A 26,914-nucleotide genomic window follows, 5' to 3' on the forward strand; every position below is an offset into this window, starting at 1 on the left:
ACTTACTACGTACAGACGGGAGTTAGCCACATCGGTACAGTACTTGGTACGTTGTGAGTAGGTAGCTAATCGTTGCACGGCGTATCCGCACGTCCACGCTTCCCGCGGGCCCGATTCAAGCTGCGAACCCGAGGACACTGTAGTGGCCAGCCAGTACTTGCCAGAGCTTTCTTTGCTCTTGCTGGGCTGAATAATGGATTACTACTGGTTCTCTCTCCCCTCTTAGCAGCAACCACAACAGACGACACCGCCCAAGTAGGTACCAAGCAGACTGTACAGTAGGTACTCTCGATCTTGGCATTATCATGCTCCGCCAACAGCACGCGTAACCCCCAGCAATTCCAACCCCGTAACTCGTAACCCGCGTATGCTACCCGCCAGCGCACATACTACATACTTCATTCGCCCTTCCCGCGGCCGCGTCCACGTCGGCTCCCTCCCCCAGTCTTTCCCCCAGGGCCCAGCGCAGCATCACGCCTTTGCAACGCTCCTCCACCAACAATGTCCCTCACCGTCGTCCCCTGACTGACCAACCGCTCCACCCCCCTTCCCTACTACGTAGTGAGTTCCCTTCCCCGGCGGCTGCTATTTCGCCGCCCTGCTGCCCGTCCGTCGTGTCGCCCTTTGCATTTGCTCGAGATATCGGTGACGTGACCTTGAAGTGACGTGACCGCTGACCAGCAAAACGGACCGAACGAACGTCCAGACGGCGCGAGCGGAGCTGTGCGAAGTGGGAACCCCCGAAGGTCAGAATCACACCGGACCGAACCCCGACTCGGCCCATCCTACACCATCCTAGCAATCAATTCAGTGTGGCTTTTTCCCATTATTCCCTTGTTTGTTCTTTTCCCTGGCTCGATTAGATCTGGTCTGGACTCTCCCCGCCGCCACTGCCCCGTCGCAATCGCCGGAAGGGAGCAATTAAAACCAACCCAAAACCACAAACTTCGCCTGCTCATGGACCCGTCTTCGGGGCCTCCTCGGCCTGCCCTGCAGCCACCGGCGGCCGAGGATCCCCCTATCACCGCCGCCCACCTGGCGAGGTTTGAGTTCAGCGATGCCGGCACCAAGATCCTCATGGTCGAGTGGTATCCCGGCGCCGTCGTGGAGAAGTCTGCCGCCGCCGCCGTGTCTGCCGAAGCTCCCGACTCCGCCCCGGCCGCCGACTTCCATGACGTCTCCGCTCCGGCTCCGGCTCCGGGCTCTGATGCCCACCCCGGCGCTGCCCTAGCCGGCACTACCAAGGCAACCGGCGATGCTAGTGCTAGCCGTCGGCTTGCCTCGACTTCCTCCTCCTCTAACTGGGAAGTCTCATGGCCTGGCAAGACCACTGTCCTCCGCGCTGCCGATGCTGACTCTGACTCTCCCCCGGCCTCCTCCTCATCCCTTGTTGACCACAACTCCACTCGCCGCCGCGTCTACTTCCTCCTACCGCCGGAGGCCCCGGTCCCCGCAACTATCACACTCACCCCGCCTGCCGGCGACCCTCGTTCCAGCCTAACCCTCAAGCCCCTCCCAGCCATATTTCCTCCCGGCTTCGACGCCGAGGCGGGCATCCGCGGTGTCCTGCACACCATTTGGGCCCGCCGCCGGCTGGCTGCCCTAGACCGTGAGATGGCGGATGAGTTGCGAGCTAATGCTGAAAGCGTTGGTTTGGAGATGGCCCTCGCTGAGAAGCAATGGATCCAGGATACGTTCCTCAAGGCCCCTCCCCGGCACAGTCCTGTTTCATCGAGGTCTCCTGTTGCCAGCAGGCTGGGGGATAAGCTCAGGGGCCTCAAGTTGGCGACTTCCCCAGCAGATCTAACACCAAGCTTGTCCGGTAAGAAACATATGATCAACTTGGAACACCAAACCCCTGACTAATGCTCGACGAATAGCCAACACATTCACTGCTGCTGGTAGTCAGTCTCACACCCTCTCTCCCCAGGGTGCTGATATTGCCGTGTCGTCCTTCTCCGCCATGACCAGCAACGCGCCAACTGGTCCCCTATCTCTGAACGCCGCCCTTCGTGGCGATATCACCGCTGCCGTCTCGGCTCCCGTCCGGCTAGACCGTCAGGATCCGGAGGATGATCTCTTCGCCCTCCCCCTGAGCCCGCGCAGCCCGGACATGAAAAAGAGTCCCTTCAGCGCGCTGTAAAGTTATAGGAGAAGCAGAGCCGAGGCCCCAACCGGTTCAGAAACCCAAGTCATGCCGGTTCCCCTCTGGGCGCGGGCGTCACTTGCCTTTCGACATATCCTGTCCCATTCCCGCCTTTCTCTTCACCGTCATATCATTTCAACTCCTGTAGCTCTGCCTGGCTGACGATGATGGGGGCATGCCACAGGTTGCAGGGCGTCACATAACTAGTTTTAGATACACATCAAAAGCGAAGTGAAAGTGGTTTTCTCAAACGAAAGAACGAAGGAATATGCATCTAGTATTTGTTAAGAGAAATGGAGTTATAAAAAAAGACCAACATGGAGGCAGCAGTGTCAAGGGATCCAAGAGCATTATATTGAGCGTCAATTCGTTATATAAATCCGCGACTATGCTTATGGGGTATGAACATGCTCCTCATCGTAAATGTGTAGGTAAATAAGAGACAACCCGACATTGCTATGCCAATCCAGCCAAGGATACATCCACTCCTTACCTCCAGCCCCCAACCCGTCCCTCGTCCCACCTCTCTTTTCGCTCTTGCCGTAGGTAGAACAGCAGCTTAGCCTCGCGATACCGTCGAACCCAATCCGTCACCTCACGCTCCGTAGCAGGCGCACCCTCGCCCTCACCATCGAGAAAGCTCTCCTCCATGGCCTCACACACAAGGGCCTGCTCTTGCACGCCCTGTCCGAGTTGTTGATATAGCGCCGCGGGGGAGAAGGATGCGAGCGCATGGTCCATACCCGACTGCTTCTGGCGCCACTGCCGCTCGAGGGCGTGCGTCGAGAGGATTTGGCCCTGTGTCGTTGCGCGTTGGTGAATGAGGCGCGCCTCCATGTCAGCCAGTTGCTGGGCAAGGTCGATGTTGTCACGCAGCGCGGCTGATAGGGCTTGGTGGGAGGCTTGGAGGGATGGGTGGATCGAGTCGGAGGCGTGGGTGATGGTGTTGAGTAGAGACGGGTTAGAAAGGATCTCGGCTAAGTCCTGCTTTCTACATAGGAACTGTTAGCGCACAACAGGGAGCACAAAGGAAGATCCAGGGAAACGAACGGCTTCTCCTGGAGCATCTGCGGCAGCCATTGATCGCCTGGGTCGGGGATAGCGACTGAGGCAGCCGCGACAGCGCCAGGTAGACGACTCCCGGCATCAGGCGGCGGCGGGAAGGCTACGGAGTTGGGAGTGGCGATTCGGCTGGTCTCGTGGCTTCCAGGCTTGGGCGGCAAGACGGGAGGCGTCTGGGCCTGTAGCTCCGGTGTGAAGCTGGCCATGGTAATCGCTAGGTAACGCCTGGAGCTTTGTCGTTGTCGGTGCCTTCGATGACGGAAGTGACTAGAGGCTGGACATTGGAAGTTGAAGGTGGGGAGTCGGCGGAACGTGGGGGTTTGGTGCTAAAGTTGGCTGCAGCGCCGCACGGACAGAGACAGATGCAGGTACCCACCCTACAGGGACTGTCGAACAAGTTACTTCGCATGGGATTATCCAAGAGAATGCCAGTTTTTAGAATATAGTAAGTCTAGGGTAGATCACGGTATTATCAAAGTCAGAGAATCACACGGTATCTTGAGTTGAAAGACGGCATGGCATGTTGCCTCTAGGGGTGGGTATCTCTCTCGCCAACCTAAAGCTTCATATTTTACCAGTCCCCTATGTTACATCCATACCCCCAGTTGTCAAGTATCTATCAACGCCCAAGGCAGCAAGCACGTACTGGTAACAAACAACCAAGCCCATATCCATTGTCAGGAAATTACTGCTTTACCGACCACAGATCCCGGGACCACCCCATCTCTCGCAGCTTCTTGCTGCCCGAGCTGTTGGCCCTCTTCTCTCCGGTGCTGATAGCCAGAGCTTTGCTGCAAGCGGCAAACACCTCAAGCAACTCCTTCATTCGCCCAGCTGCGATGAAAGCCGTGGAAAGATCCGATCCCCGCTCCGCGATTATCGCCGCCAGCTCCATGCACTCCAACAGGTTGTCTCGCGACAGACCTGTGCCCGCAAAGTGCAATGCACTGACATATGCCAGAATTGTCTCCGGGAGATACGCCTGGCGGAGCTCTCGCAACTCTTCATCGCCCTCTGTATTGATGTTAATGCTTAAAATCGTCGGTTGGACAGGGTCGATCTTACCTTCGATGCCCACAAGAAGCCAATTATTGAGGAGTGGTTGCATATTCTCCTTTGTATTCTTGATCTCATTGCCCACCTGGTCCCAGAAACCGCGGTTCGAGGCTGGAAGTCTATGTTCTGTTAGTATTTCGATATCTGCTCCAGATGTTTACTTGACTTACTCTCCCGAGAGTTCAACAAGTGAGGCAATCGTTTCCAGGCTGTCTAGAGCTCGGACTAGCGATTCCAATTCACGGAAGTTTCTCGCATCTGCGGCCACCTGCTCAGCTGTTACGCCGGTGATTCCGCTTCGCTCAAGCTGCTGAGTCCATAGCTCATTATCCTCAAACCAAGTCCCAGCCTCGTCTTGCTCGGTGAAACCCGTGGTGACATCGACAAAAGGTACCCTTTTCATCAGCTGTCGTGCAGCGTTGAGATGCATGTTTCCTATTGAGATGTTAGTCTACACTTTAGCCCGTCACACTGTGGTGGCACATACTGAGGAAGAACTTGTAAACCTTGGTACCAACGGAAAAGACATTTGGCCATGTTTCGTCTACCAAGAGCAACCACTCCAGTGAACGAATTAGATGCTCATGTCGGACTTCAATGATGTCTTCCTCGTCTCCGAAAAAGTCTGCCCTGATTGGTCGTCCGCGTCGAGATGTGGGCGGTCCAGGTTGGATGATGGTGAATGAGCCCTTGGCCGGGAACGTGCTCTTAACAGGGCCGAGATCATCATACATAAGCCAAGCTTGAGTCTTCACAAATGTCAACACATCGATTCCAGCCTTCTTGATCAGCTTGAGCTGCATCATGCGCTGCTTCGGGTCATTTTCGGAGATGAGGTTATAGCTGAGCACCTCATAGGACCTCGGCGGCTCTAAGATAGAGCAGTACAAGGGTATTAGCTCCTGCATTTGAGCAAGTCGCAAGTAGTTCGTATACCCCGCCAGGATATTTTCTTGGGCTCGTCTCCATTCCGGAGGCGACGACCGAAGAGCTAAGGAGTCCCCCTCAGAGCCAAGCTTCTCAAGCAGTGTGATGAGCAGGTAAACGTGAGCAACAATGCGGAGTCCGTGATGCTGATCCGCCTTGAAGAACTTGTCATTATTCATAGGTAGACCATTGGTCTCAGACCGGTAAAGGAGCTTCGAAGTACCCTTGTTGTCTGCGCCTGCAGAGATGATCAAGCCCTGCTCATAAAGATGATGATCAATCTCCCTTGCGATTAGCGAGGCCTGGATGGCCTTGTTAGGTTCGAAGGCTTCGTTGCGGATTTGTGGGTTGGACTCAAGAGAGCGAATCAGGCGCTTCTCGACAGTCTCCGGATCGCCGTGTGCATGAACAGCGTCAAAAGACAAAAAAGACTGCTTCAAATTCGATACGACTTCAGGCGGACATTGATCTAGGATGAATGTGTCAAGCTGTGTGCGCAGGAGAGCATTGTAGTTGGCAAAGAGGAAGTCGTCCCAGGTAAGGGCAACCTTTTCGACGCTGGGAATGTCGCCGGAGAGTACGCCGTAAACAGCACGCTCGTAATCGTCACAGCCACCTTGGCGAGCAAGGCTGTAGCACATGCGCCGCCAGAGTGCAAGCGATTCTGGGTTGGTTACAGGGCTGCCTTTGCTGTTGTCCGTTGATAGCAGCATAGCGGACGCAGAGATGGCTCGCCACATCTCTGTTCGTTCCTGGCACCATTCGCGAATCGTATCTAGGTTGGATCCTCGGCGGAGATGTTCGAAGCACCCAAGCCAGATAGCTCGCTCAAAGTACTCGTCTTGAGGTTCGAGCTTGCGGCATTGGCGAGTGGCGGCATCGGGGTCCAACTGCGTGACCAGGGGGGCGCCGTCGGAATTCATATGGGAGTTTGCGATGTTCGGGGATTGGCGGTCCAGAAGGTGTGGCCAGGCAGTGACGCTTTTCCTCAGCTTGATGGACGAGCGCGTGTGGAGCCAACCGTGGGCGATGATGTCCCCTCTATCCGCATTCTGTTGAAGTTCACGCGCTAACTCATCAATATCTGGGCCCGAGGCAGCATTGCTCTGCAACCACTGGATGACGGCTTGGCGTTCCTTCGCTAGCGAGTCGGTTTCCAGGAAATCGTTTAGCAAGTCGACAGGCGCAGCTTTGGAAGAACTGAAAGTCGAAGAATATGCGGTTGAGCTTGGGTATCTCAGCGGCAGAAGTCGGCGCACTAGATCCCAAGTCTGGGCCTCCCTCTCAAGGCGCTTGATCTGCGTGGTGGAGGCGTGGTTGACAGTGCCAGTTTCGGCCTCATCCACATCCATGTCGGCATCATCATGGGTGCCTTCACGCGTTATTCTCGGCCGTGCATGCGCTAGTCGTCGCAGGGTGTTCTCGTAGTACTTTTGAGGGAGCGCGAGTATTCGGTTTCGCTTGTCTGAGGGTGACTGGAGAGGAGACAAGCAATCGTCTAGAACGTTGGCGAACTCTTCGACCTCGGGGCCCGCGTTAACGGGAGGGGGAATCTCGTTTTCAGCAATGGCCTCCATTTTGGCTGCGTAGATGGTTATGTTTCGAGAAAAAATATCGGATCGAAGCTCCAGCGGAGTTCAGCTGTGAAGAAAGGTCTTGATCAAAGCAGTCGAGTGGTTGACCCTAATCGGCTTGGTCGGCCGCTGGGGTCTAAGGCGTGTGCTCGTTTAGGGTCGCATGCATACCCAGACCTGGGTGCAGGATGGAAGTCGCGTGTATATAGATTGCAGAGGTGGAATCGTCGACTCAATCGTGGTGGATTTGCGGGAGCTGTCGCGAGTTGATGCTTGACGCAAAATGTTATGTTGCTTTGTCTGGCGCGCCTGCTGCTGGGGAGCTTTTCCTGGCACGGTACGTACCTCCGTGCCTGGGTGCCCCGTGGGCAGCAAGCGCAGCCGCGGGTTGGCGCGACGGCGGGCGTGTACCTGAGGCAGTGAATCACAGTGTATTACAGTGCTTTGTTGGACGAAAAGCACTGTTATACTTCATCTATGGCCCCACTCAGCTTCAATTTTTCTCTTTTCTTCTTCTCTCATTATTAATGTCATCGGCATTCATATTAGAGTCTCGGAACAGGACACCTCAATGCTTGTTCAGATCCCTTGAGGGTCTCTTGCGTGCTCAATGATCGCCTAGAAAAGCTTCGGCGCTCCTCAATTCAGTTGCCTGAGTTATCCATACCGGCGGACGTAATAACGATGAGCGTTACAGATCAATTCCCCTCCCTCAGCTGTTGCATCTTCAGCCGCAGCAAGTTAGGCTTTGGACAGCATGGAGTAGTTCCCTCGTCCCCGTTGCGTTCGTAGAAGACCTCGCAACACTCGTAAAGTGCCCTTATGGCAGTCTGGCACTTGGCGTCGTTGTAATTATTGCGCGTGAGGCAATCTGTCAAGGTCAGAGTGAGCAAAACCGCTGGGTTGTGGATTCACAGAGTCTGCATACCTTGGATTGCGCACTACATCAAGAAGAGAGATCAGTCACGTCATCGAACCTTCGAGTGATCTGTGGCTTTTGAACTCACTGCGCGAGGAAGGCAAGCGGGCTTTGCCTCAGCATCATCCTTGGGAGTCTTCGTGGATGCCTTCGTGGAATTACATCAGCGGGAGAGAAACCATGGGTGGTATTGTGTATACGTACCATTGTCGCTGTCTCTTTTCGACAGATATTGGAACCGACGCGTGAATGGCGCGGGAGCAAGAAAGCGAGCGTGCAACTAGTTCTTCGACGAGCAAAGTCAGGGATAGATGTCGCCACATCTCAAGCCACACCGTTCCACAGACAACAGCCACACTCAGTACAGCAATACAACGTCTGCAGACTGCATGTACCTCTCATTTCTTCAGCATGAACTTCCCTGAGCCCTCGTATATCATATTAAGAAGTGGATATTTGTATAGGATTAGTAATAATTATTGCTGACTATGTTATTGCAGAGGGTAACATTTGCATCTTCTTGGGGACGGATAGCAAGAATCGATTGGGAAGAGTCAGAGACAATGAATGGTATGCACTGTAACTACCAGAGGCAGAGAAGGGAACTAACGCGAGACTGCATATGTCGGGACGTGAGATTGAAGAGACAACACCGGATGTCATGGATACCTAGAACTCGGCATTCCCAGCAACGCAACAGAGTCCTGTCTGTTTCGCACGCTGAGGTCAGCACTCTGTTCTCTGTTACTGGTCTCACAGCCTCCGTGCACCAGCCTGGCCTGGTGGCTGGGTAGCCAATAGTGTGTGGCGCTCCCCACCTTCCGGTGCCTTCTCTGTGCCTCGTTTGCGACTGGGCCGCCTTCACTTCACCTCACGCACGCACTCGTCTCCTCTTCCCGCAACACGCACAACAAAAGGCCGAGAGCCCTCTCTCTTCTCCTTTCCCGCTTTCGTCGCCCACAACCTCTTCTTCTACACCCTTCGCTCCCCAGCTTGACGCTGCACTAGCACCGCATCTTATCGACGACCCCTCGGCGCACCCCACTTGACACGGATACTACCCAAAGGTTGGTACGGTGAAGCCGACGAGAACCGTCACTCGCCCAAGTCGCGTGCTGATTCCCAACGTCTGCGCAGCTTTCAGCTACCCCGTCGCATCAACAATGTCAGGCGAGAACGAGAACGGCGCCCCCGGTGGCGAACAGGGCCCCGGAAATACTGAACACTTGAACATCAAGGTGACCGACAACAACAACGAGGTCTTCTTCAAGATCAAGCGCACCACCAAGCTCGAGAAGCTGATGGGTGCCTTCTGTGAGCGCCAAGGCAAGGCTCTCAGCTCTGTCCGGTTTCTCTTCGACGGCACCCGTGTCCAGGCTTCAGACACCCCCGATGCAGTACGTCTAGATACCCTCCCATCTCCGCGTTTGGAATCAGATGCTGACAGACCACCCGTAGCTCGAGATGCAAGATGGTGATACGCTTGAGGTTCACCAGGAGCAGGTTGGAGGGTGCTAGGTTCGAGACGAGTTGGGAAGAGATCCCAGGCTGGATTTCTTTCCTAGGCAGTAGGGCTCGTGTACATCAAAGGAGAGAGAGGGAAACAAGTTCACCGATAATTTACGACAGAGATTCACCATGAGTGACCTGATGCTCCCCTGTGATTGTCCGAAACCGATGCATTATCTGTCAAAGCCAAGCCAAATCAAAGTGCGCATGCTGTGCCAATCTAGTCCAAACCGAACCCCAAGCCCATCCAACTCACACAATCTCGCAACGCCACCCTTCCCTCGACCGAACCAACAACTAAAAACAAGCGACTTCCCATTATCCTGACACTCCCTCCAAGTCCGCAAAACACCAAAAATCAAATTGTAAATCACGCCTTGAGTTCCATCGATCGGCAACCGGTGCACAGCACCACAAACATGCCGTCAACTTCCTTGGGGAAGATTTGGCCGTCATCGAAACCGCCCTGGCACTCGGCGCAGCGGAAGCAGGCTTCGTGCCACTCACCACCTAGTGCCTGGATGTACTGCCCGATGACGGCCGTCTTACATTTCTTACACTTGGGCGCCCGCCGTTCGGTGCGCCTGGTCTGACAATTAATACACCAGGCATAGCCGTCTTTCTCAATGTGCGTCATGCCGTGTTCAAATGGGTCGCCGCATTCGGCGCAGAAGAAGTGGCCATAGTGCCAGTGCTCTCCGAGAGCTACGATATGCTCACCTAGGATGGGCGTATGGCAGTGCTTGCAACGGGGCGCAAACAACTCGTGCCAGTCAAGATGGCAAAAGAAACGGAGGCGCTCATCGCCATCTTCAGCCATGGTCATTCCAGGTATCTCATCGAGAACCTCGCCAGCAGTGCGACGGCGAATGCGCTCGAGTCGCTCGTGGCGCATCTTGAGTGGCTCCGGGCTGATCTCCATTGCCTCCAGGCCCGTGCCACACGAGTAACAGCTGAAGCACTGAGGGTGGAATCGCTCGGAGCCACCGGCCAGAGCTACGAATCTCCCTTCGATAGGGTAGTCGCACTCATGGCAGATGGCGTTGACGCGCGCCGTGCCCCCAGGGGCGGGAGACCAATGACCTCTTGGACGTTGAGCCCGTCGAGGAGGGCCAGTAGCCCGAGGGGTAGGAAGTGGACGGGCGCCGGAAGATGGCTTGTCGCCTGGCGTCACAATGGCTGGGACACTAGAACCACCGGGCGCTTCATCCACGGCGATGGTGGGAATGTTGATCGATGGGATGTTGATCGAAGGTATCGAGCCTCTTGGCCCATCGTCGGGACCGGCTACTGAGATTGATGGGATGTTCGCACTTGACGACATCGGCGTACTCTCCTCTGCCACAACGATACTAGGTATCTCCATGGGTTTGGCCTTCGGTTGGAAGGAGGAGCGGGAGGCGGCCGGGATTGACCGGTCTGGGGTGATATCAGTTGACTCGTCCGGGGCTTTCCAACTAGCATCGAAGCTTACAATGGGCCGTCCCGGACTGTCACTGACGGCGGTAGGCTCCGGGAGGTTTGGGCTGCGATCCTTCAACCGCATGCTGGTTGCGGCGCGAATGTCCTCGCTGCGAATCTCTTTTCCATCCTTTGTCTCCACGGTATCGTCCACCGGAGCAGGCGTCCGAGGCACAGAATTGGTTGTATACTGGGCGTTGCGGGACCGAGTAGGGGGGTTGCGGTAGATCTCGACTCGCTCGAGGCGCTTGTTTTTGACAGACTCCTCCTCCTCCACAGGCTCAAAGCGAACGCGGTTCGTGGGATTCTGGGGCCGGCTGCTCAGCTTCTCAGGCGACGCACGACCAGATGAGACGACCCCCTTTTTCGGAGATGACTCAGGTTCCTCCCAGATTTGATCCCCAGAGAAGGGTCGCTCAACCTCTCCGCTGATGTTCCGCTTTAGACTGCCATGACGGCGTTGCTCGGAGAATTGACCAGAGCGGCTCCCGACACTGCCGTAGGTCTTGGTTTTGCGGCTTGACTGTTCCCCTGACTGGCTTTGATCTAACGAGGGACGGCCCTCACTATCTGTAGAACTGCCTGAGAAAGAGCGGGTGCCTTGTTTCCCGACTGATCCACCCCCGACACTGGCGGTGCGAGCAAGTGCATAACTGTTCTTTTTAAGGTGTGGTGGTCGGTATCGATATGGGGCGTCAGGTGGTGGGGAGGTTTTGCCATGTTGATGCTTCCAGACGAGCTCAGCGGCTTCGTCCAGCGCAGCCGTGTATATGCGGGTCTCGTCGTCGGGGTTGTCTTGGGGAGTTGGTGTTCCCTTGGTGCTCTTCCTCAAGTCCATTTCGTCCATAGCATCACGCAGGGAGCTGACCTCCTCCTTTTCCATCCAGCGTTGTCCTCGCTCAATGTAGGTGGCAGATGGAACCACTTCTCCAGGCTTCAGCGGCGTAGACGCCGATGCCGGAAGGGAGTCACGGGCTCGCCTACTGGTGGTGGAATAGCGAGAGGTCATGCTGCCAGCAGCTACGCTGGGGACTTGGCTGTTCAGGCTGTCGGCCTGCGAGACGGCATCGGGGCTGAAACGGCCGTTGCTCGATCGGTGCATGCTCGATCGGTGGGTGCTTGTGCGGCTGGGGGCTGGACGTGCTCCGGCTGGTTGGGGTCTTGCACCGCCGGGTCGGGCAACGCGGTTGGAACGGAGCTCTGCAAGATAGCTCGCTGCGAAAAGAAGTCGGGTTAGCTGGGGAGGCCATGAACATGTCCACGTGTCATGCATACCAAACTGATCGTTGGACATATAGGAAGGCGACGGCGGCGTCACCTTACGCGACTTGTTGTCGCTAAGCTTCCCCGTGACTGGCATTTTGACCGCAGGACCTGCTGTGGAAAAAGAAATCAATAAAATGTCCTGTACGGTGTGTAAAAGCTCGGTGAGTCAAGGGATAGTTGACCGGAGGTGGTGTGAGGGCGGGCACTTTTGTATGTGTATGGGCAACCACACGGGTGAGCTATGTGCGGGGTTGGCCAGACAACGGCCGCCATGGCCATCCTTAAACGATATCAACTATGTCACCGCTACGCAACATAAGCCAAGCGCAAACACTTGACGAGAGAAGCGCTTAAAACGTTGATCATAGTCTGCATTGCTAGACCGGCGGGATTATGCTTGAGTATTTATTGTACATGGCTTGTCTCAACGGACAAGCTGGAAGAGCGGGGCGTGGCCCTATTTGTCGTGTCTGCCTCTCATTTGCCCAGCCGCAAACTACCACCGCAATTCACCCTTGACGCCTTTCTCGGGCTCCTTTGGAGGAGGGGGACGCTCGGCAAATCCAAGGTTTTTGAATTCGTCCCTGGCCATCAGGTTTCTGAGTCATCGGTTAGTCCGTTCTTTTCCGCCACGCGGGTGCCGTGTCATTTTGTGTCAGTGGGTATTTCGGGTTCTCACTTGTCCATCCTGCATCCGAGATATGACTTTGCGAGGTCGCGGCACTCATCTTCGTTGACGCCGCGCACCTTCTTCATGCATGCCAGGTAGTTGGTCATTATCGCAGTGCACTCGCCTGCACGGAAAACGGATCGGTCAGTTTGCTTGAAATGGAACCCAGCGGACAATCCCACAAACCGTCATGATCGAGCGGGAAGCTGCCACGCTGCGGCCTGTACCGGGAGGGTTAGTCAATCATGCAGGAACAAAGAAGCTACCAGAAACACGGAGACAGAGTCACTCACGGCTTAGGCTTCGTTGTCGGCAGCGGTCCGGGGCTTCCAAAGGTACTCATGACTTTGAATTGGGCGTCTAGCTGTTCCTAAAGCACACTCTTCGGCTCTCATTGCCATGACCCAAGTGTAAAAGTCGTGCGACTGGGCCGAGCATGACGCCCCGATACAACGGCAGACCGTACTGCCTAACGACATACAGCGCTGTGCAACTGTGGCTGGCGGTGTGGCTGGCGGTGTGGCACGGGGGTCCCGGAGCTCTGACGCGTGCATTGAAACATGGTCAGGTACCTTGCCTTAGGTACCCAAGTACCTCAAGTACCGCAGAGCCGAAAAGCCCCGGTGGATACATTGTGCCAAATATACCGTATTACACCGTACCTTACCGCACCTGGACACACGTGAACCCGACGCCAACGCCGCACCCTTGGAAGCCTGCATCAACGCATGAATTCTTGGAATTGATTGATAGCGACAGCGACACGCGCAGATCAAAACTCCGTGTCCTGGCCAGCCAGCGGACCTCTGATTCAAGCTTCAAGTCACCTCCGCGAGCCCGCGAGTTGTTTTTGTCCTGTTGCCTTCTCTCGGCCCCGTACCGTCTCGCTCGTCACAATGGCTGCTCTCGGCGAGGATCTACTCACCACAGTCAACAAGCTGCAAGATCTGGTCTTCAACACCATTGGCAGTGACTCGCTTGATCTGCCCCAGATCGTACGCCGCATGCTTCCCCTAATTGATTTTGCGCCGTTTGGCTGACACGCGTCCAGGTTGTCGTTGGATCCCAGTCAGCGGGAAAGTCGTCGGTGCTTGAAAACATTGTTGGCCGAGACTTCCTACCACGAGGAAGCGGTATCGTCACTCGCCGCCCCCTGATCCTCCAGCTCATCAACGTCCCCGACGAAGAGGGCGCCCCCGATCCCGCCTCCGATCCCTATCGTTCCCCCGGTGCCGCCCGCCGCTCCGAGTGGGCAGAATTCCATCACATCCCCAATCGACGATTCAACGACTTTTCCGATGTCAAGCGAGAGATCGAGAACGAGACGGCCCGGGTCGCCGGTAGCAACAAGGGCATCAACAGACAGCCCATCAACCTGAAGATCTACTCTCCCTTCGTCCTCAACCTGACCTTGGTTGATCTTCCCGGTTTGACAAAGGTGAGGCCACCTTGGGTCCTTGTGCTGCCCTCGTCATAGAGCCGCCCCACTGACAAAACATTTTGTACAGGTCCCCATCGGAGACCAGCCGACCGACATCGAGAAGCAGACCCGAAACCTCATTTCCGAATATATTGCGAAGCCTAACAGTATAATCCTTGCCGTGTCTCCTGCGAACGTCGATATCGTCAACTCGGAAGCTCTGAAGTTGGCCCGACATGTCGACCCTCTCGGCAGGAGGACCATCGGTGTCCTCACCAAGGTTGACCTGATGGATCATGGCACCAACGCCCTCGATATTCTCTCGGGTCGTGTCTACCCTTTGAAGCTTGGATTCATTGGCGCCGTCAACCGCTCCCAGCAGGATATCCTCGGAAGCAAGCCCATGGAGGACGCTCTTCAGGCTGAGACCGACTTTTTCAAGCACCACCCTGCCTATCGCAACATTTCGAACCGATGCGGTACCCAGTTCCTCGCAAAGACACTTAACACTACTTTGATGGCTCACATCCGGGAGCGATTGCCCGACATCAAGGCCCGACTCAATACCCTCATGGGCCAGACCCAGCAGGAGCTGGCTAGCTATGGTGACATGCACTTTAGCGGCAAGGAACATCGCGGCTCTCTTATCCTCCAACAAATGACTCGCTTTGCCACCTCTTTCATCTCCTCCATCGATGGTACCTCGACCGAGATATCGACCAAGGAGCTCTGCGGTGGTGCTCGTATCTACTACATCTTCAACTCTGTGTTCGGGAGCTCACTCGATACCATCGACCCCACCTGCAACCTTTCCGCCCTCGACATTCGAACGGCAATCCGAAACTCGACTGGTCCCCGACCCAGTCTCTTCGTCCCAGAGATGGCCTTTGACCTACTGGTGAAGCCTCAGATCAAGCTCCTGGAAATTCCTAGTCAGCGTTGCGTTGAACTGGTCTACGAGGAGCTCATCAAGATATGCCACACCTGCGGCTCAACAGAGCTCTCACGGTACCCGAGACTGCAAGCCAAGCTTATCGAGACTGTCTCAGACCTCCTCCGCGAGAGGCTGGGCCCTGCTTCCTCCTATGTCGAGTCCCTGATTTCGATCCAGCGCGCTTACATCAACACCAACCACCCCAACTTCCTTGGCGCCGCTGCTGCCATGAGCCATGTCGTCAGCGCCAAGCAGGAGCGTGAGCGAAAAAGACTGATACAGGAGGAGCGTGACCGCCGGGAGAAGCGACGAATGAAAGAGCTCGAGGCCAACGGCGATGGCCCTGAGAATGAGGATGGTGTTGTTGCACCTGGCGACAAGGCAGAGCCTGTTACCACCCGGACTAAGATGACGAAACCTCCTCGCAGCCTGTCACCTCCTGCCAGGGAAAACGGTACTGGCAGTTTGGCAGCGGCAATGGGCTCAACCACCATGAACGGCATCCGATCAGCATCGCCAGCTAGGTTCAACCAACAGCAAGGCCTGGGCGGTGCCAAAGACTCCTTCCTGAATTACTTCTTTGGCAAGGATGGGACGACCATTGGTGGGCCTCTGCCTAGCCCGATCAACGGGCGACATAGCAGCCAGGTTTCTGAGATCGGCTTCCCCGTTGTCCGCAGGGAGGAGAAGCGACCGTCCACCGCTCAAGATGATGACTATGATCGAACACAGAAGAGCTACGGCCTGGCTTCGCACCTCGTAAGTGGCCTAATCCGCGTGTCCATGGGAATAACAGTTGCTGACTCTTCCACAGGGCGAATCTAACGAGCCTGCCATGACTGAACGCGAGGCCATGGAGACAGAACTCATCAGGGCCCTCATCTCCTCGTACTTTAACATCGTCCGCGAGTCCATCGCTGACCAGGTCCCCAAGGCAGTCATGCACCTGCTCGTGAACCACTGCAAGGACGTGGTCCAGAACCGATTAGTGAGCGAGCTCTACAAGGAGACTCTCTTTGAGGAGCTCCTCTACGAGGATGACACCGTCAAGAAGGAGCGTGAGAAGTGCGAGCGACTCCTCCAGACCTACCGGGAAGCTGCCAAGATCATTGGCGAGGTGCTGTAAAGCATCCACAACCAGAAGGGAGGCGAATGCAGTAATGAGCGTCACGGAGTTTAGACACATGGGAGAAACATGACGGCGCGTGTTGAACTGATCGCATTTCACGGCGACTGCAATACTTATTTGCAGGACTGCGCATGGGAGGGAGGTCTGTTGTAAACTTGTCCATTTTGTACACCACACCACCATCGGCATTCGATTTTTGCCACTCAGCTATATGTGCCCGCGAAGAAGAGGAGGGCTTGTATGTAAAACACAACTCGGCTCGTCATCCTCATTATTATCAGAATACAATGTATTACTCGTTCAACTTATGACATGATGGGGAGGCGACCCATACCAATGTAATAGATGAGCGTCACGGACAAGGAAAGCTTCCACTCGGCTAGCTAAAGAGGCACAGAGATTGCTGATGGCGATGCCCAGAGCATGATAGAAAAATACAGCAGCACGGGTTCACTCGATCACATAGTCAGTATCCCCTGAGACCGCGCTGGTCCTGACATGGGTTTGATGAGTATGATCGATATTGACAGGACGAAACTGACAGAAGTAATGCGGCCCTATTGCCAGATGCTTTCCTGACGCTGACCGCCATTTTGTGAATTGGATATTCCGGGCCTCAGCCAGCTGGCTTAAATATGGTATTAGTATATATTATCCATCTCCCATTTTACATCTGATGCTCCCAATGTGCCCTTGTCAGGAACGACAAACGTGCACGTCCTAGGAAGTCGCTCTCATATACTTAACGTCTACTCTGACGTTGTGCAGGCTCCCCAGGGCCTGTAGCTGGATACCGCGGATCGTACTCATCGCATTCCATCCTCGACTTCGGTCGACCTGGTGCTAGCGACACTGGTCGTGGGGCAGTTACGTATCCAAGTGTCCTAGTGGTCGGGTAGTCGCTAATGGGGCCATATGGCGGATATACCCCTGAATCTCGGGGTACGGGGCGAGCTGCGTAAGCGTAAGGTTCGTGTTCGTCCCTCCGGATAGGACGCTTGATAAAGTAATCGCCTTGAGGATCACGGACTTCAACAAGCTCATAGGCTTCCACTGGAGGTCCAGGCCGAGGACGCGGGTCGTCGTAGTACACCCGGCGTGGAACGGGTTCTGGTTCGTGGCGGTAGGTTTGCGGCGCATATTTCGGCCCAGGATCTCGTTCTTGATAGCCCGTCATAGGGTGTTCGTCATATCGGGGGGATGGAGGGCGATGATGCATATCAGGGCCTCGACCCGGGTCATCGCGGTACCTGAATCGGGGAAACTGGGTAGGGGTAGGACGTGCTTCCAGAGGTCGGGTTGTTCGTCCGATTTCTCGGCCTGATTGATCGACATACACGATCTCTTCGTGTGCCATTTCGAGGTGAGATTCGAGAGCGTCTAGGAGGCCAAATCCATCATCCTCCGGATGGGTTGTCACAGGAGGTGGCTCTAACGGTCTTTCTAACCGCCGAGGCTGCTCCTCCCATCTTTCACTAGGAGGAAGAGCTCTGTCACGACGGTCACTAAGAGCAACAGCTCCGTCACGGGGACGAGCTCTGCTTGCATATCGTTGCGATTCAGCATCGCGATAATCAAGGCCATAGTCATCTCGGACATGGGTCATGTGATGGTCGTGGGAAGAGCCAGAACGACCATGATCAGTCGATACTCCTCGTCGGTCACCCTGTTCCGCCCGAACGGTATTTGGACCCGGGTAGCGATCTATAGGAGGCGAATCTCGACAAGAAACTTCGTGAGGGTGCCTGCCTTGCATATCGACCCTGCCCTTTGCCCGAGCGTAGACTTCACTAGCTGGTCGCAGATTCGGTATTTCGTGGAACGTTGGGCTATGTGTTTGGGTAACACGGTTTATCTGGTCGCCCAGAATCTCTGGCTCCCGAGTGCGCTCATGTCCGTTACGCCGAGAGTCTTTTATTGCTGACGGTATTCCGTTGACCTCATGAACATCCGATTCACCTCTATGAGTATCGTAGTGGCTGGCTCGCGCGGGAGGATGATTATCTGTTTCATGTTCCACCCCGTTCAATGGCTGATCCATCGGCCTTGGCCATGGCATTCTCTTGGAGTGGTGATCGGGCTGCTCTTCTTCGAAAGCCCATGGGAGAGTTGATGCAACCAGCTCATAGGCAGGGCGATAGTTCTCCAGAATTCTTTTCAATCCTTGCAGAACAGACATGTCGGGCAACAAGATCATCTCGATTCGCCAATCCATTGGGGGAAGACCTTGAGACACTGGTCCTTCGATGTGGCTCTTATTGAAGTGGTTTACCAACTGCGGCAGAGAGAAGTTCGTCTTCTCTGCAACGCTATGACCCATTGAACAAGCCTTACAGTCTAGCCCGTTGGTATTCCGGATAGGTCGCATTTCCTTATGGTTTGACAGTCCATCTATTAGCATTTCCAAAGGCGCAGGTTCGGCAAATGCATCCTGGAATGTCTTTGCGATACAATGAACAACTACACAGATCTTCACGGATGGAGGGAGGTCCTTCACACCCGAGATCTTTTTCCAGGCGTCCCTTGCAACCCTGATCATAGTGTCGAGCCGAGTGCCATAAAGACCTCCTGGTGGCTGCAGTTTGCCGTACGGCCCTCGAGGGACAGGATATGGACCGTAGTTGAAGCCATGAGGTGCTGAACTAGCATATCCATAAACTCCGGGCGGATCACTGGGGTGATTTGGCGCTCCGTAAGATGGCCTCGGAGGATATGAAGCATAGCCTCCATCCTGTGCATAGTGCGGAATATGATTAGGTGCAGCATATGCCGATGGCCCACGTGGGTTATGGACATTCGCTGGTGAGAAAGGCGACGGCTGTCCGGAGACGAATTGATGAGAAGGCGCTGGAGCTCCGTAGCTCGGTGTCGGATATCCAGCTGGCAGGCCAGAGTGGTATGCCCCATAAGTCGCGTAAGGCTGTACAGCGGTAGAAGAAAGTGATGTTCCAGGAGGTTGACTGTGGTGAGGAATTTCTGGAAGGCGTGCATCTGGACTAAAAGGAGGTACTTCTGGCCATTCCGCTCTCCAGTGAACAACGACGCTGCCTACACTAAGGGCGCTTGTGTGCTTCGCGGCGTAGTGCTGAACGACCCCTTCAAATCCATAGAACTTGACATTTCCTATGCAACCATTGCAAAGAAAAAGCTCTTTGCGGTACGGTTCCGTATGTGATTTAATCTTGACGTCAAAAATCCACTTCATGTTTTCCAAGGTTAGTTTCTGTGTCCATGGGCCCTCTGGAGGGTCCAGAACTGGTTCTAGGCCAGCTGCCACTGCTGCTGCCGCGTCTTTCGCAACCTCAGCATAGAATCTCTTGCGAACATAGAGGAGAACGTCAGCTGCAAACTGTGGGCTATTCTTTTTCTTAACTTTGTCGCCGTCGTTCCAGCCGTCTCGTATGATCTCGTCCGCAAAATTTGATATTCGAGCACGAAGAGGGCCTTGAATGTCGTCCCAGTCCCTATCAGACACCTCCCGGGGCTCTTTCGAGACTACCGCCCCTTCTTTGTTTCTTTCCAGTCTCTCTTGAAGGGCTCGAGCATTCGCGGTCTTTTCCTTTTCCCTCAACTCGGCTTCTTGCCTCTGGGCAAGGATTCGCGGCTTCAACAGCCCCCAAGCGTTGTCGTCAAGGGGAGTGATGATCTGTAGGGCAGCCTGAAAGGATGGAATATGAGCAAGTACACTTGGCTCGAGAGGAGGGTCAAGTTGCCATGCGCGCTGTTCAATCTGGAGGCGTCTCGCAAGCTTCAACTCGGCCACTTCTTCCATAGTTCGTTTCTGCTGTCCTTGTGGGCGTGATGGGACGTTATCGGCATCGACCTTCGTCATTAGACCTGGAATTCCGTTCTGCTCTGACGCTTGCCGCTGATGCTCAGTATGGTGGCGGTCATTTTGGTGTAAGTGTTCCAAATTGTGGTCAGAGGCTGGGTGTGAGGAAGAAGGGCCACTACTGTTCATCTTGGTGGATTCCAGTAGAGATGAGGAAACAGAACTTAGGGATGTCCGCATACGATGAATTCCTCCAGCCAAGTCCCATTTCTCCCAACGGGACGCGTCAGCCAAGGCTTGCTTTCCTCGAGCCTCGAGGCCTTTTATCCATTCCTCGGCCGCCGCAGAGCCCAGCAACTTGACCGTCTCGAATTCCGACTTGATATCCTCAAGGTGGTGTGACCAGAAAACCTTTGTGACCTGTGATTGTGAAGGTGGAGTCCCAGTCTGCATAACACATGGAGGTATTACATGCAGCTGGTCCATAATCAACACCACGGGAAGAGCTGGAAGGAGGAGCGATGGAATCGAAGATGACAAGAGAATATCGATTTCCTGTGGGAACGGTAAGATAGTGGAGTTTGCAACACACAAACTGGTACATACCTTGACGCTCTTGCTAGTAAGACAACTTCCACATGTAGACACAGAAAACGGAAAAACAGGGGAGACGCCCTTGGCGCCTGGCCCACGATGCCACTGATCGCTGGCTGTAGAGCTCTGCAAGTCACCCTTGGAAGCACAAGACTGACAGGAAAGGGAACAGGCAAGGCGCCACATCTCCAGCTCTGATTTGCCCTTCAACGGGGCAGGCATACGGGGCCAGAATAGCCGCCTTGAAGCCTGCCATATTGAATCAGGCTTTAAGGGCTGAAGAGCACCGTGTGGAGTAGAGTGACAGGACGGAAAGCAGACCGAGCGGTAGGGATGGAGACAAGTATGGAATAGTTTGTTGACAAGCAACAAACGACCCAGAGCTCTGGGCGGAAGAAAGGTGAAGATATGGTGCCATATCTCCGCTGGGAGTTGTTTCGCCCGATCCACCGCAGAGTCTAGGGCAACAATTGAGCCTCTTGGCTCGTCTTCTATTCTCACCCTCTTCGCAAACTGGGATTGGCTGGGGTTTGGGGACCCTGGCGGTGATTTGCGCTTGTTGTTCATGGACTCATCGGGCTTCGCGATCCCATTTCGCGGCGACGCGATGGAATTGGTGTTGGCATCGTCCGTGGGTTCAGTGTCGTCGTCGGCAGGAGTAGAAATGTCTGGGCTGTATGGATCGTCGTCGACCTGTGCGGCTTGGGTGAGCATTGCATCCGGGGCAGATCCCCCCGAATCTCCTGTTCCAGGAAGAGACATTGCTTCACAAAAATGCGGCACTGGGAGAAGAAAGCGGAGAGAAGAAAAGGAGACGACGCTTGCGGGATCAGGCTGCAAGCATCGGGGAAGTAACACTTGTCAGGTAGAATTGGCTGGTTGCGACGATGCTATTTCAATCGTTGCATGGGCTAAGGATCAAGGGACTGGCGCGTCCCCTATGTCCTTTCTGAGACCATGATTGATCTGCGACAACGTTGGAAGGGATTGTGATGGGCGAAGTTGGTTGGGACGTGACGAGAGGGATGCTGTTGGTTGGTGGTTCAAGCACCAGGCAGGTCGCAAAATCGATGAAAAGGCTGATGGCTTCCATTATGACGTAAGCAGCCGCACACCAGGGCACCTCGTCGCATAACCTCAGTAATGCATTTTCAAGGAAATAATGATAGAAAGGAGATATACGCTGGTTGGATGTCGTTTTGTGTGTCCAGGATGGTTTCAGTTATATGTAAAGTGTTGAGTGTTTTGTTTTCCGTGACCCTAACGTATAATCATCAACATGAGCCGGATGAATCCCAGCATATTGTACAAGGCTTTTTCATCACTACATGCTCATCCCACCAGATCCTCCACCTCCCCCAGCCGTGCTTCCCCCAGCCGTGCTTCCCCCAGCTCCTCCAGCTCCGGATCCCCCGGCGCCACCGCTCGCTGAACTCTTATGAGGGGAAGACGGATCTCCTTCGGCCCCATAGATCTGGAAGCTCTGGTCCGCGCCCCAGTTGGCCATTTGTGTGTAGCTCTCGAAAGCATTCTACTCAGATGATTAGCTACAGTTGCTTCGTAAGTATCGACATGTTTACTTACCCAGTCAAAGTTGGTGTTCAGGTCGATTCCAGTGCTGGAGCCACTTCCCATGTTGTTAAACATGGAGGAAAACGGAGAGGCTGGGGCTCCAGTGCCGAATCCATCGGTTTGCATATCGACACCCTCGGGGGCAGCCGATAGCCCAAAGTCCATCCCCATAAACGGAGCAGGGTTGGGCGTCGAGAACGGATTCATTCCAGTGTTGAACTCCGGTAGACCGTGGGGGGCAATGAGGCCAGGAGTCATGCTCGGCGACGGATCGATGCCCATGTTCGAAGCTAAATCTTGCATTGGCTCCGGCTGTAAGCTTAGAGACATCTGCCCGCCTGGTTCGGGGTTTTTAATCTTCTCCAACATGATTTCAATAATCTTAGTCGCCTTGAACGCCTCCATCGATGTGTCTGCAAGCGTTTTCCATATTTCTCTGGCAGTCTCCAGACTCTCTATCATCCTTGACCGCTGCTCTTGGGTGTATAGGAACGTTCCTTCATGCTCTGATTCAATCGAAGCTTGTGTCGCAATGTTGTCGAAATGCAAGTCCAATATAACAAGCATCGCGGGCAGGATGAAGTCCTTGGTGGCGATCGACTTGACATACCACTGGACAGACCTCAGCCTACCATTCGAGTGGGACTCGCGATGGAGAATTGCAAGATGGTCCAGAGCCTGCAACGATGCTTCGATGGCGCTTCGTCGCGAGTGCGCGTACCTTGCGCTCTGCCTCGCCCTCGGGAGGTACTTTCTATGGAGCAAACAAAGAATCTTCTGATACAGAATATCCACATTGAACCGGGCGATGATCAATGTCACAGGATCATGCGAGCTCTCCAACGGAGTTAACTTCAGATGAGGTGGCAGCTCCTGCATCACCTGACGAAGCTTGGCATCGAACCGAATAATTTCATCGTACGGCACATGCTTACCCACTCGGTTGGTGGCTTGGAGAATATTGCCAAGTTCATTGCAGAGCCTGGACTTGGCAATCATGTAAGCGATTGGAGTTGGCTCGGTTGGAGGTCGAGAGGGTGGCATAGCTTTGATGTCGGGATGGAACTCGTCGTCAAAGACATTGTTGGGAAGTTGAGTGTCGCAGTCATGCTCATATATCATGCTAGGCAGTGACACTTGATGAGAAAATATGACGTCTGACATTCGAACAAGAGCCCATGTCCGTCGCCTCATCTCCTATGAGGGTGTGAGATGCTGGTACAAAGTTGGAGACGTGAGTGGCTCCTCGGGACATGTACTTACTGCTTGGAAAGGGGTGAGGGAAGGGAACCACTTCGCATCACGATGGTACCCCATGCGGAATGCAATCCGTGTTATCAAGGACACGATCAGCCATAGGCCCAGATCAGCGTCCCAGCGAGACGAATATTCTCCAAACACGTAGAGAATCATGGTCTCGACCGTATACTCAACGGGTTTGGTGTAGTCCGACTTTATGAGGCACTGGACGGTGCGCAACCGATATTCATTGGCCAACTCGAGGGTTCGGCCTTTCCACTCAGGCGGCTCGTCCCCAACTTTGTGGTAACTCAGCATCGCAAGACAGAGGATGGAATAGAGCAGGCCCAACCACATGATAGGGGTCTTTGAGGGATCCTGCCAGTGGATTCGCAGTTGCTTCTGGAATGTCGGTCCGTGGATGATGTTGACAGCGTTGTCCATAGAGTTGAAGTAACGTCCGCAGAGCGTTAAAACGCTTGATTTCGGTGGTAGCTCGGCCCGGATTTCGATTTCTGAGGCTGGAATGGCTCCAAAGAGGAGCGTAGGCCCCTCCCGAGCGGCCATGGGTTTTGATGACATGACCCGCTCGTAGCTCGTCTCTAATTCCTTCTTATGAGAGGTGAAGTAGTTCTTTACCTCTGAAATATCCGCGAGGATCGTGTGCCAGTGTTCCTGCCCAACATATAGGGATTTACCCTTGTCAGTATCGACCTTTAAGAAGCCCAGCGAGGCCGCTAGGCCCTCTTCGGTATCGCTTTCGTCGTCGTCGTCGTTGTCCACCATGACGGCTTCGTCCCCACGGCTAATCTTGGCAGACGAGCCGCTGTCAGTGGTGGATTGTGTCGTGGCCGCAGCAGCGGCAGCTGTTGCGGCGTCTATATTGGCGCCTCCGTGCATTAGAGATAAAACTAGGCCTTCCAAACGGTCAATACGATTCTGCATGTCATCGGGACTTGAGTCTCCTTGACTTTGGTTCTTCTTGCGAGCAACTGGGGTAGCGTAGGAGCAGGACGTGGTGCCCATGCCCTCTCGCTTTGTACAGTTGCTGCAAGGTTGACTCCTATCACATTTTCTATGGTGTGTTAGTAAGGCCTGACGAGATGTTTGGTGATGGCTTTTCTTTGCTTACAATCTGTCGGCATGGTTAGCGCTAGCGTTATGAAGCATGCATGGGGTTGACTTACTTCCTCGTCCTGCATGGATAGCAGCTGAGCGGGACGCGGTTCCTCTTCCTTACGACGCGAAACTGCTCCTCAGGCGAGCGGCCGCCCTGGGAGGAGTTGGTCGAGGGGGGTGTTGGAGTCATTGTGATTGGAGAATGGGCAAGAGACTTGGGTGTATCTCGAGAGACGAGGTGGGATCGTGGGGAGGTGTGCCGATGTGGAAAGACGCAAATGGACGCCAGCCCCGGGGAGCCGACGTCAATATATCACTGCCGAGCCCCGGACAAGAGGCCAAGGGCTTGCTCTGGGGATAGTGGAGATGGAAGCCAACAGTAGTCTCAAGCCCCGAGTCTAGAAGATAGATCCCGTCCGCGGTTGGTGTGGGGCAGTGTTTGAAGTCTCAATATCCGGATAGCCTTGGCCGTGGCTCTAGGGTGGTTTGCGGTTTGTCCAGCACGTTCTCGAGTCTCAGGCCGAGTTCAGAGCCAGTCGCTCTCTTCTGATGGGTTCTCTCCGGTGCTTCCACCGGAACGGCTGCCTGCGCTGGCGACGCCTCGGTGCCTCGGTCTTTGATGCGCAGCAGCGCGGCGCAAGTTGTCGTGAGGTGGCGGATTACAGTGAGGCCGGAGATTCGCCTGTGGTCGCCCGTGGACGTATCGGTGGTGCGGCAGGTGCACCTGAGCGGCGAACAACTAGAGGTATGCGCGCGGGAGCTAGAGGCTCAGTACGGAGTATGCAACTAGGATCCGGAGGCAAGGGTCGTGGAAGGCGATGGCAGGTCTCGAAGGCGAAGGCCAAGTCAAGCTTCGGGGCTAGAGATCACTCAGCATTTCGCAGCAGGCACAGCAGGACGGGGAATCCTGACCAATCGCCAGCGACAGAGGTTGTCTTGGGCAGGGCGAAGCGTGTCGGAGAGGCCGGTATGGTGGCAGGAGAAGAGTTGGGAGGAAACTTGGATTTGCGATGCTTAGTTTTGTCCCGGGACGTCAGCGTCAGTCAGCCTGATTAACGGGACAGTACCGCAGTTTTCCTAATCAACGATGGTGGGGGTGATGCACAAGACGGGGCCGGGCCCACTGCGTTGGGTTGATGCTGGTGCCGCGGATCGCTCCCTGAATAGTGAGAGCACGGCGTACAGTCATCATGGTGTGCTTTGGACGCCCGGAGCCGTCGGCCGGGGTGGCACCGGCGCCGCCTACGTAGGTCCCTACCTAAGCCTCCTAAGGTAGGGAGGGGGCAGGGGAGCAGGGACAGAATAGGCACCTGTTTAAAAGAATACCACGTACGTACGCCGCTGTATGCCTAGATTCCACGCAGTGTGGCGACTGGGATTGGTCTATTATGCGACGTGTTCCTTTCCGGAACATAAGGTATCCAGCTTCTAACTTATGGTTGCTGCAGAGAGAGATGAGTCCGAACCCTTCATGCTACCCCCCTGCACCCGAGGCCGCCGAACAAGCACACGAGGCGTACGACGTACATGGAGGAGGCAAAAAAACAGATCAAGCAAGTGCCGCTACCTTCTGCGTTCTAACAGATAAGTCGGTGAACCCCGTCTCGTCCCTTGACCCGATTTCTCCTAAAATAACGCTTCGGGGCTACCAAGAAAGGGAACTGTCGTCATGCTCAGCAATCTGGTTGGGACCGCTTGGCACTGGTATTGGTGCTGAACAACCATCAGCAAATAAATCATGAGCTTCAGCGCGCGGGAAATGGTGGGGTTGCATCTAAGCTGTGAGTCATCAGCCCCGTTGAGCACGGCCAATAATTGCACGTCCCAATCGTTACGTAGTACGCAACGCCAGAGTCGGAGGACGGGCCTAGACCGTCCGTGCCATTTGTCAGCTCTTGTCACCCACGAAACTGGTCTCGGCGCATGGCAGCCATTGCAGGGAACCATGTCATGGCTTTGTCTCAAACGCGCCAACCTCGACGCCAACACCAACGCCAACAACGCCAAAGACGACAAAAACAAGTTTTTATTTTTTTGGGCAATAGACGTCCGAGGACTAATCAATCGTACCTTCCTACATGGCGGCGCCTCTGGCACGTGGCTTAATGTTACAGTAGGTATGGGCGTGTGTTCGTCCGCGATTGTCCAAGGGGAGCAGAGTCAGGGAGTGTAACCAGCATAACTGGTTGTTGGGCTTGATTAAAAGGCATTTTGCTGCTCAGACGGCAAACTTCTTCTTCTTCTTCTTCTTCTTCTTCTTCTTCTTCATCCTCATCATCATCATCATCATCGACATTCCTCCCAATAAACTGTGCTGTACCTCGTTGGTCTCTAGTGGCTTTTTACTCACGACCCGGTCCCTGAATCATTACAACTTCCACATCTTCAGCCCGTAGGGTTTGCATCTAGCTGCTTCCGCAGCCCTTCACTGGTAGCGGAATATTGACTCATGACTCCACGGCTCGGTGCTCAGCAATGACCGCCAGGGTTTCACGTCGTTGGAGGGAAATGTGCACGGCTGCAATCTTTCTTTGAAAAACGTCCC

General features: G+C 54.7%; 11 protein-coding genes across 11 annotated transcripts; 4 read left to right on the forward strand and 7 right to left on the reverse strand.

The window, feature by feature from the left end:
- Window positions 1-546: 546 nt before the first annotated feature.
- BGZ61DRAFT_552860 (uncharacterized protein) lies at window positions 547-2,143 on the forward strand (the record flags this gene model as incomplete). Its single annotated transcript, XM_046255539.1, has 2 exons — window positions 547-1,822; window positions 1,881-2,143. Exons 1-2 carry the CDS (start codon window positions 958-960, stop codon window positions 2,141-2,143), a joined length of 1,128 nt encoding a protein of 375 aa, XP_046110216.1. The 5' UTR covers window positions 547-957.
- A 355-nt stretch (window positions 2,144-2,498) lies between these two features.
- BGZ61DRAFT_440224 (uncharacterized protein) lies at window positions 2,499-3,581 on the reverse strand. Its single transcript, XM_046244456.1, has 2 exons — window positions 3,197-3,581; window positions 2,499-3,137 (listed from the first exon to the last, which is right to left on the reverse strand). Exons 1-2 carry the CDS (start codon window positions 3,412-3,414, stop codon window positions 2,636-2,638), a joined length of 720 nt encoding a protein of 239 aa, XP_046110217.1. The 5' UTR covers window positions 3,415-3,581; the 3' UTR covers window positions 2,499-2,635.
- Window positions 3,582-3,686: 105 nt separating this feature from the next.
- Window positions 3,687-7,075, reverse strand: BGZ61DRAFT_440225 (nuclear pore protein 84/107). Its single transcript, XM_046244457.1, has 4 exons — window positions 4,752-7,075; window positions 4,435-4,699; window positions 4,274-4,383; window positions 3,687-4,222 (listed from the first exon to the last, which is right to left on the reverse strand). The coding sequence occupies exons 1-4, from the start codon at window positions 6,766-6,768 to the stop codon at window positions 3,894-3,896; spliced, it is 2,721 nt and encodes a 906-aa protein (XP_046110218.1). The 5' UTR covers window positions 6,769-7,075; the 3' UTR covers window positions 3,687-3,893.
- A 172-nt stretch (window positions 7,076-7,247) lies between these two features.
- Window positions 7,248-7,997, reverse strand: BGZ61DRAFT_440227 (uncharacterized protein). The gene is made up of 4 exons (XM_046244458.1): window positions 7,889-7,997; window positions 7,773-7,832; window positions 7,694-7,706; window positions 7,248-7,636 (listed from the first exon to the last, which is right to left on the reverse strand). The coding sequence occupies exons 1-4, from the start codon at window positions 7,889-7,891 to the stop codon at window positions 7,464-7,466; spliced, it is 249 nt and encodes an 82-aa protein (XP_046110219.1). The 5' UTR covers window positions 7,892-7,997; the 3' UTR covers window positions 7,248-7,463.
- Window positions 7,998-8,630: 633 nt separating this feature from the next.
- On the forward strand, window positions 8,631-9,337 carry BGZ61DRAFT_78880 (ubiquitin-related domain-containing protein). The gene is made up of 3 exons (XM_046257096.1): window positions 8,631-8,755; window positions 8,822-9,081; window positions 9,143-9,337. The coding sequence occupies exons 2-3, from the start codon at window positions 8,848-8,850 to the stop codon at window positions 9,200-9,202; spliced, it is 294 nt and encodes a 97-aa protein (XP_046110220.1). The 5' UTR covers window positions 8,631-8,755; window positions 8,822-8,847; the 3' UTR covers window positions 9,203-9,337.
- Window positions 9,338-9,563: 226 nt separating this feature from the next.
- On the reverse strand, window positions 9,564-12,014 carry BGZ61DRAFT_340619 (uncharacterized protein; the record flags this gene model as incomplete). The annotated part of the gene is made up of 2 exons (XM_046239325.1): window positions 9,564-11,869; window positions 11,930-12,014. 2 exons carry the CDS (start codon window positions 12,012-12,014, stop codon window positions 9,564-9,566), a joined length of 2,391 nt encoding a protein of 796 aa, XP_046110221.1.
- Window positions 12,015-12,275: 261 nt separating this feature from the next.
- Window positions 12,276-12,990, reverse strand: BGZ61DRAFT_440234 (uncharacterized protein). Its single transcript, XM_046244459.1, has 4 exons — window positions 12,884-12,990; window positions 12,777-12,811; window positions 12,600-12,714; window positions 12,276-12,519 (listed from the first exon to the last, which is right to left on the reverse strand). Exons 1-4 carry the CDS (start codon window positions 12,931-12,933, stop codon window positions 12,417-12,419), a joined length of 303 nt encoding a protein of 100 aa, XP_046110222.1. The 5' UTR covers window positions 12,934-12,990; the 3' UTR covers window positions 12,276-12,416.
- Window positions 12,991-13,486: 496 nt separating this feature from the next.
- BGZ61DRAFT_339700 (dynamin-A) lies at window positions 13,487-16,070 on the forward strand (the record flags this gene model as incomplete). The annotated part of the gene is made up of 4 exons (XM_046239254.1): window positions 13,487-13,585; window positions 13,642-14,028; window positions 14,099-15,703; window positions 15,759-16,070. The coding sequence occupies 4 exons, from the start codon at window positions 13,487-13,489 to the stop codon at window positions 16,068-16,070; spliced, it is 2,403 nt and encodes an 800-aa protein (XP_046110223.1).
- Window positions 16,071-16,815: 745 nt separating this feature from the next.
- Window positions 16,816-21,201, reverse strand: BGZ61DRAFT_471873 (uncharacterized protein; the record flags this gene model as incomplete). Its single annotated transcript, XM_046248266.1, has 2 exons — window positions 16,816-20,400; window positions 20,452-21,201. 2 exons carry the CDS (start codon window positions 21,199-21,201, stop codon window positions 16,816-16,818), a joined length of 4,335 nt encoding a protein of 1,444 aa, XP_046110224.1.
- A 562-nt stretch (window positions 21,202-21,763) lies between these two features.
- BGZ61DRAFT_526525 (fungal-specific transcription factor domain-containing protein) lies at window positions 21,764-24,559 on the reverse strand (the record flags this gene model as incomplete). The annotated part of the gene is made up of 4 exons (XM_046252968.1): window positions 21,764-21,970; window positions 22,024-23,208; window positions 23,275-24,325; window positions 24,438-24,559. The coding sequence occupies 4 exons, from the start codon at window positions 24,557-24,559 to the stop codon at window positions 21,764-21,766; spliced, it is 2,565 nt and encodes an 854-aa protein (XP_046110225.1).
- A 359-nt stretch (window positions 24,560-24,918) lies between these two features.
- BGZ61DRAFT_471875 (uncharacterized protein) lies at window positions 24,919-26,542 on the forward strand (the record flags this gene model as incomplete). Its single annotated transcript, XM_046248267.1, has 4 exons — window positions 24,919-25,336; window positions 25,646-25,698; window positions 25,734-26,073; window positions 26,163-26,542. The coding sequence occupies 4 exons, from the start codon at window positions 24,919-24,921 to the stop codon at window positions 26,540-26,542; spliced, it is 1,191 nt and encodes a 396-aa protein (XP_046110226.1).
- Between the last annotated feature and the right edge of the window lie 372 nt (window positions 26,543-26,914).

This window comes from Ilyonectria robusta (genome assembly GCF_021365365.1).
Source record: "Ilyonectria robusta strain PMI_751 chromosome Unknown BGZ61scaffold_2, whole genome shotgun sequence".
In the NCBI taxonomy this organism is placed as follows: domain Eukaryota; kingdom Fungi; phylum Ascomycota; class Sordariomycetes; order Hypocreales; family Nectriaceae; genus Ilyonectria; species Ilyonectria robusta.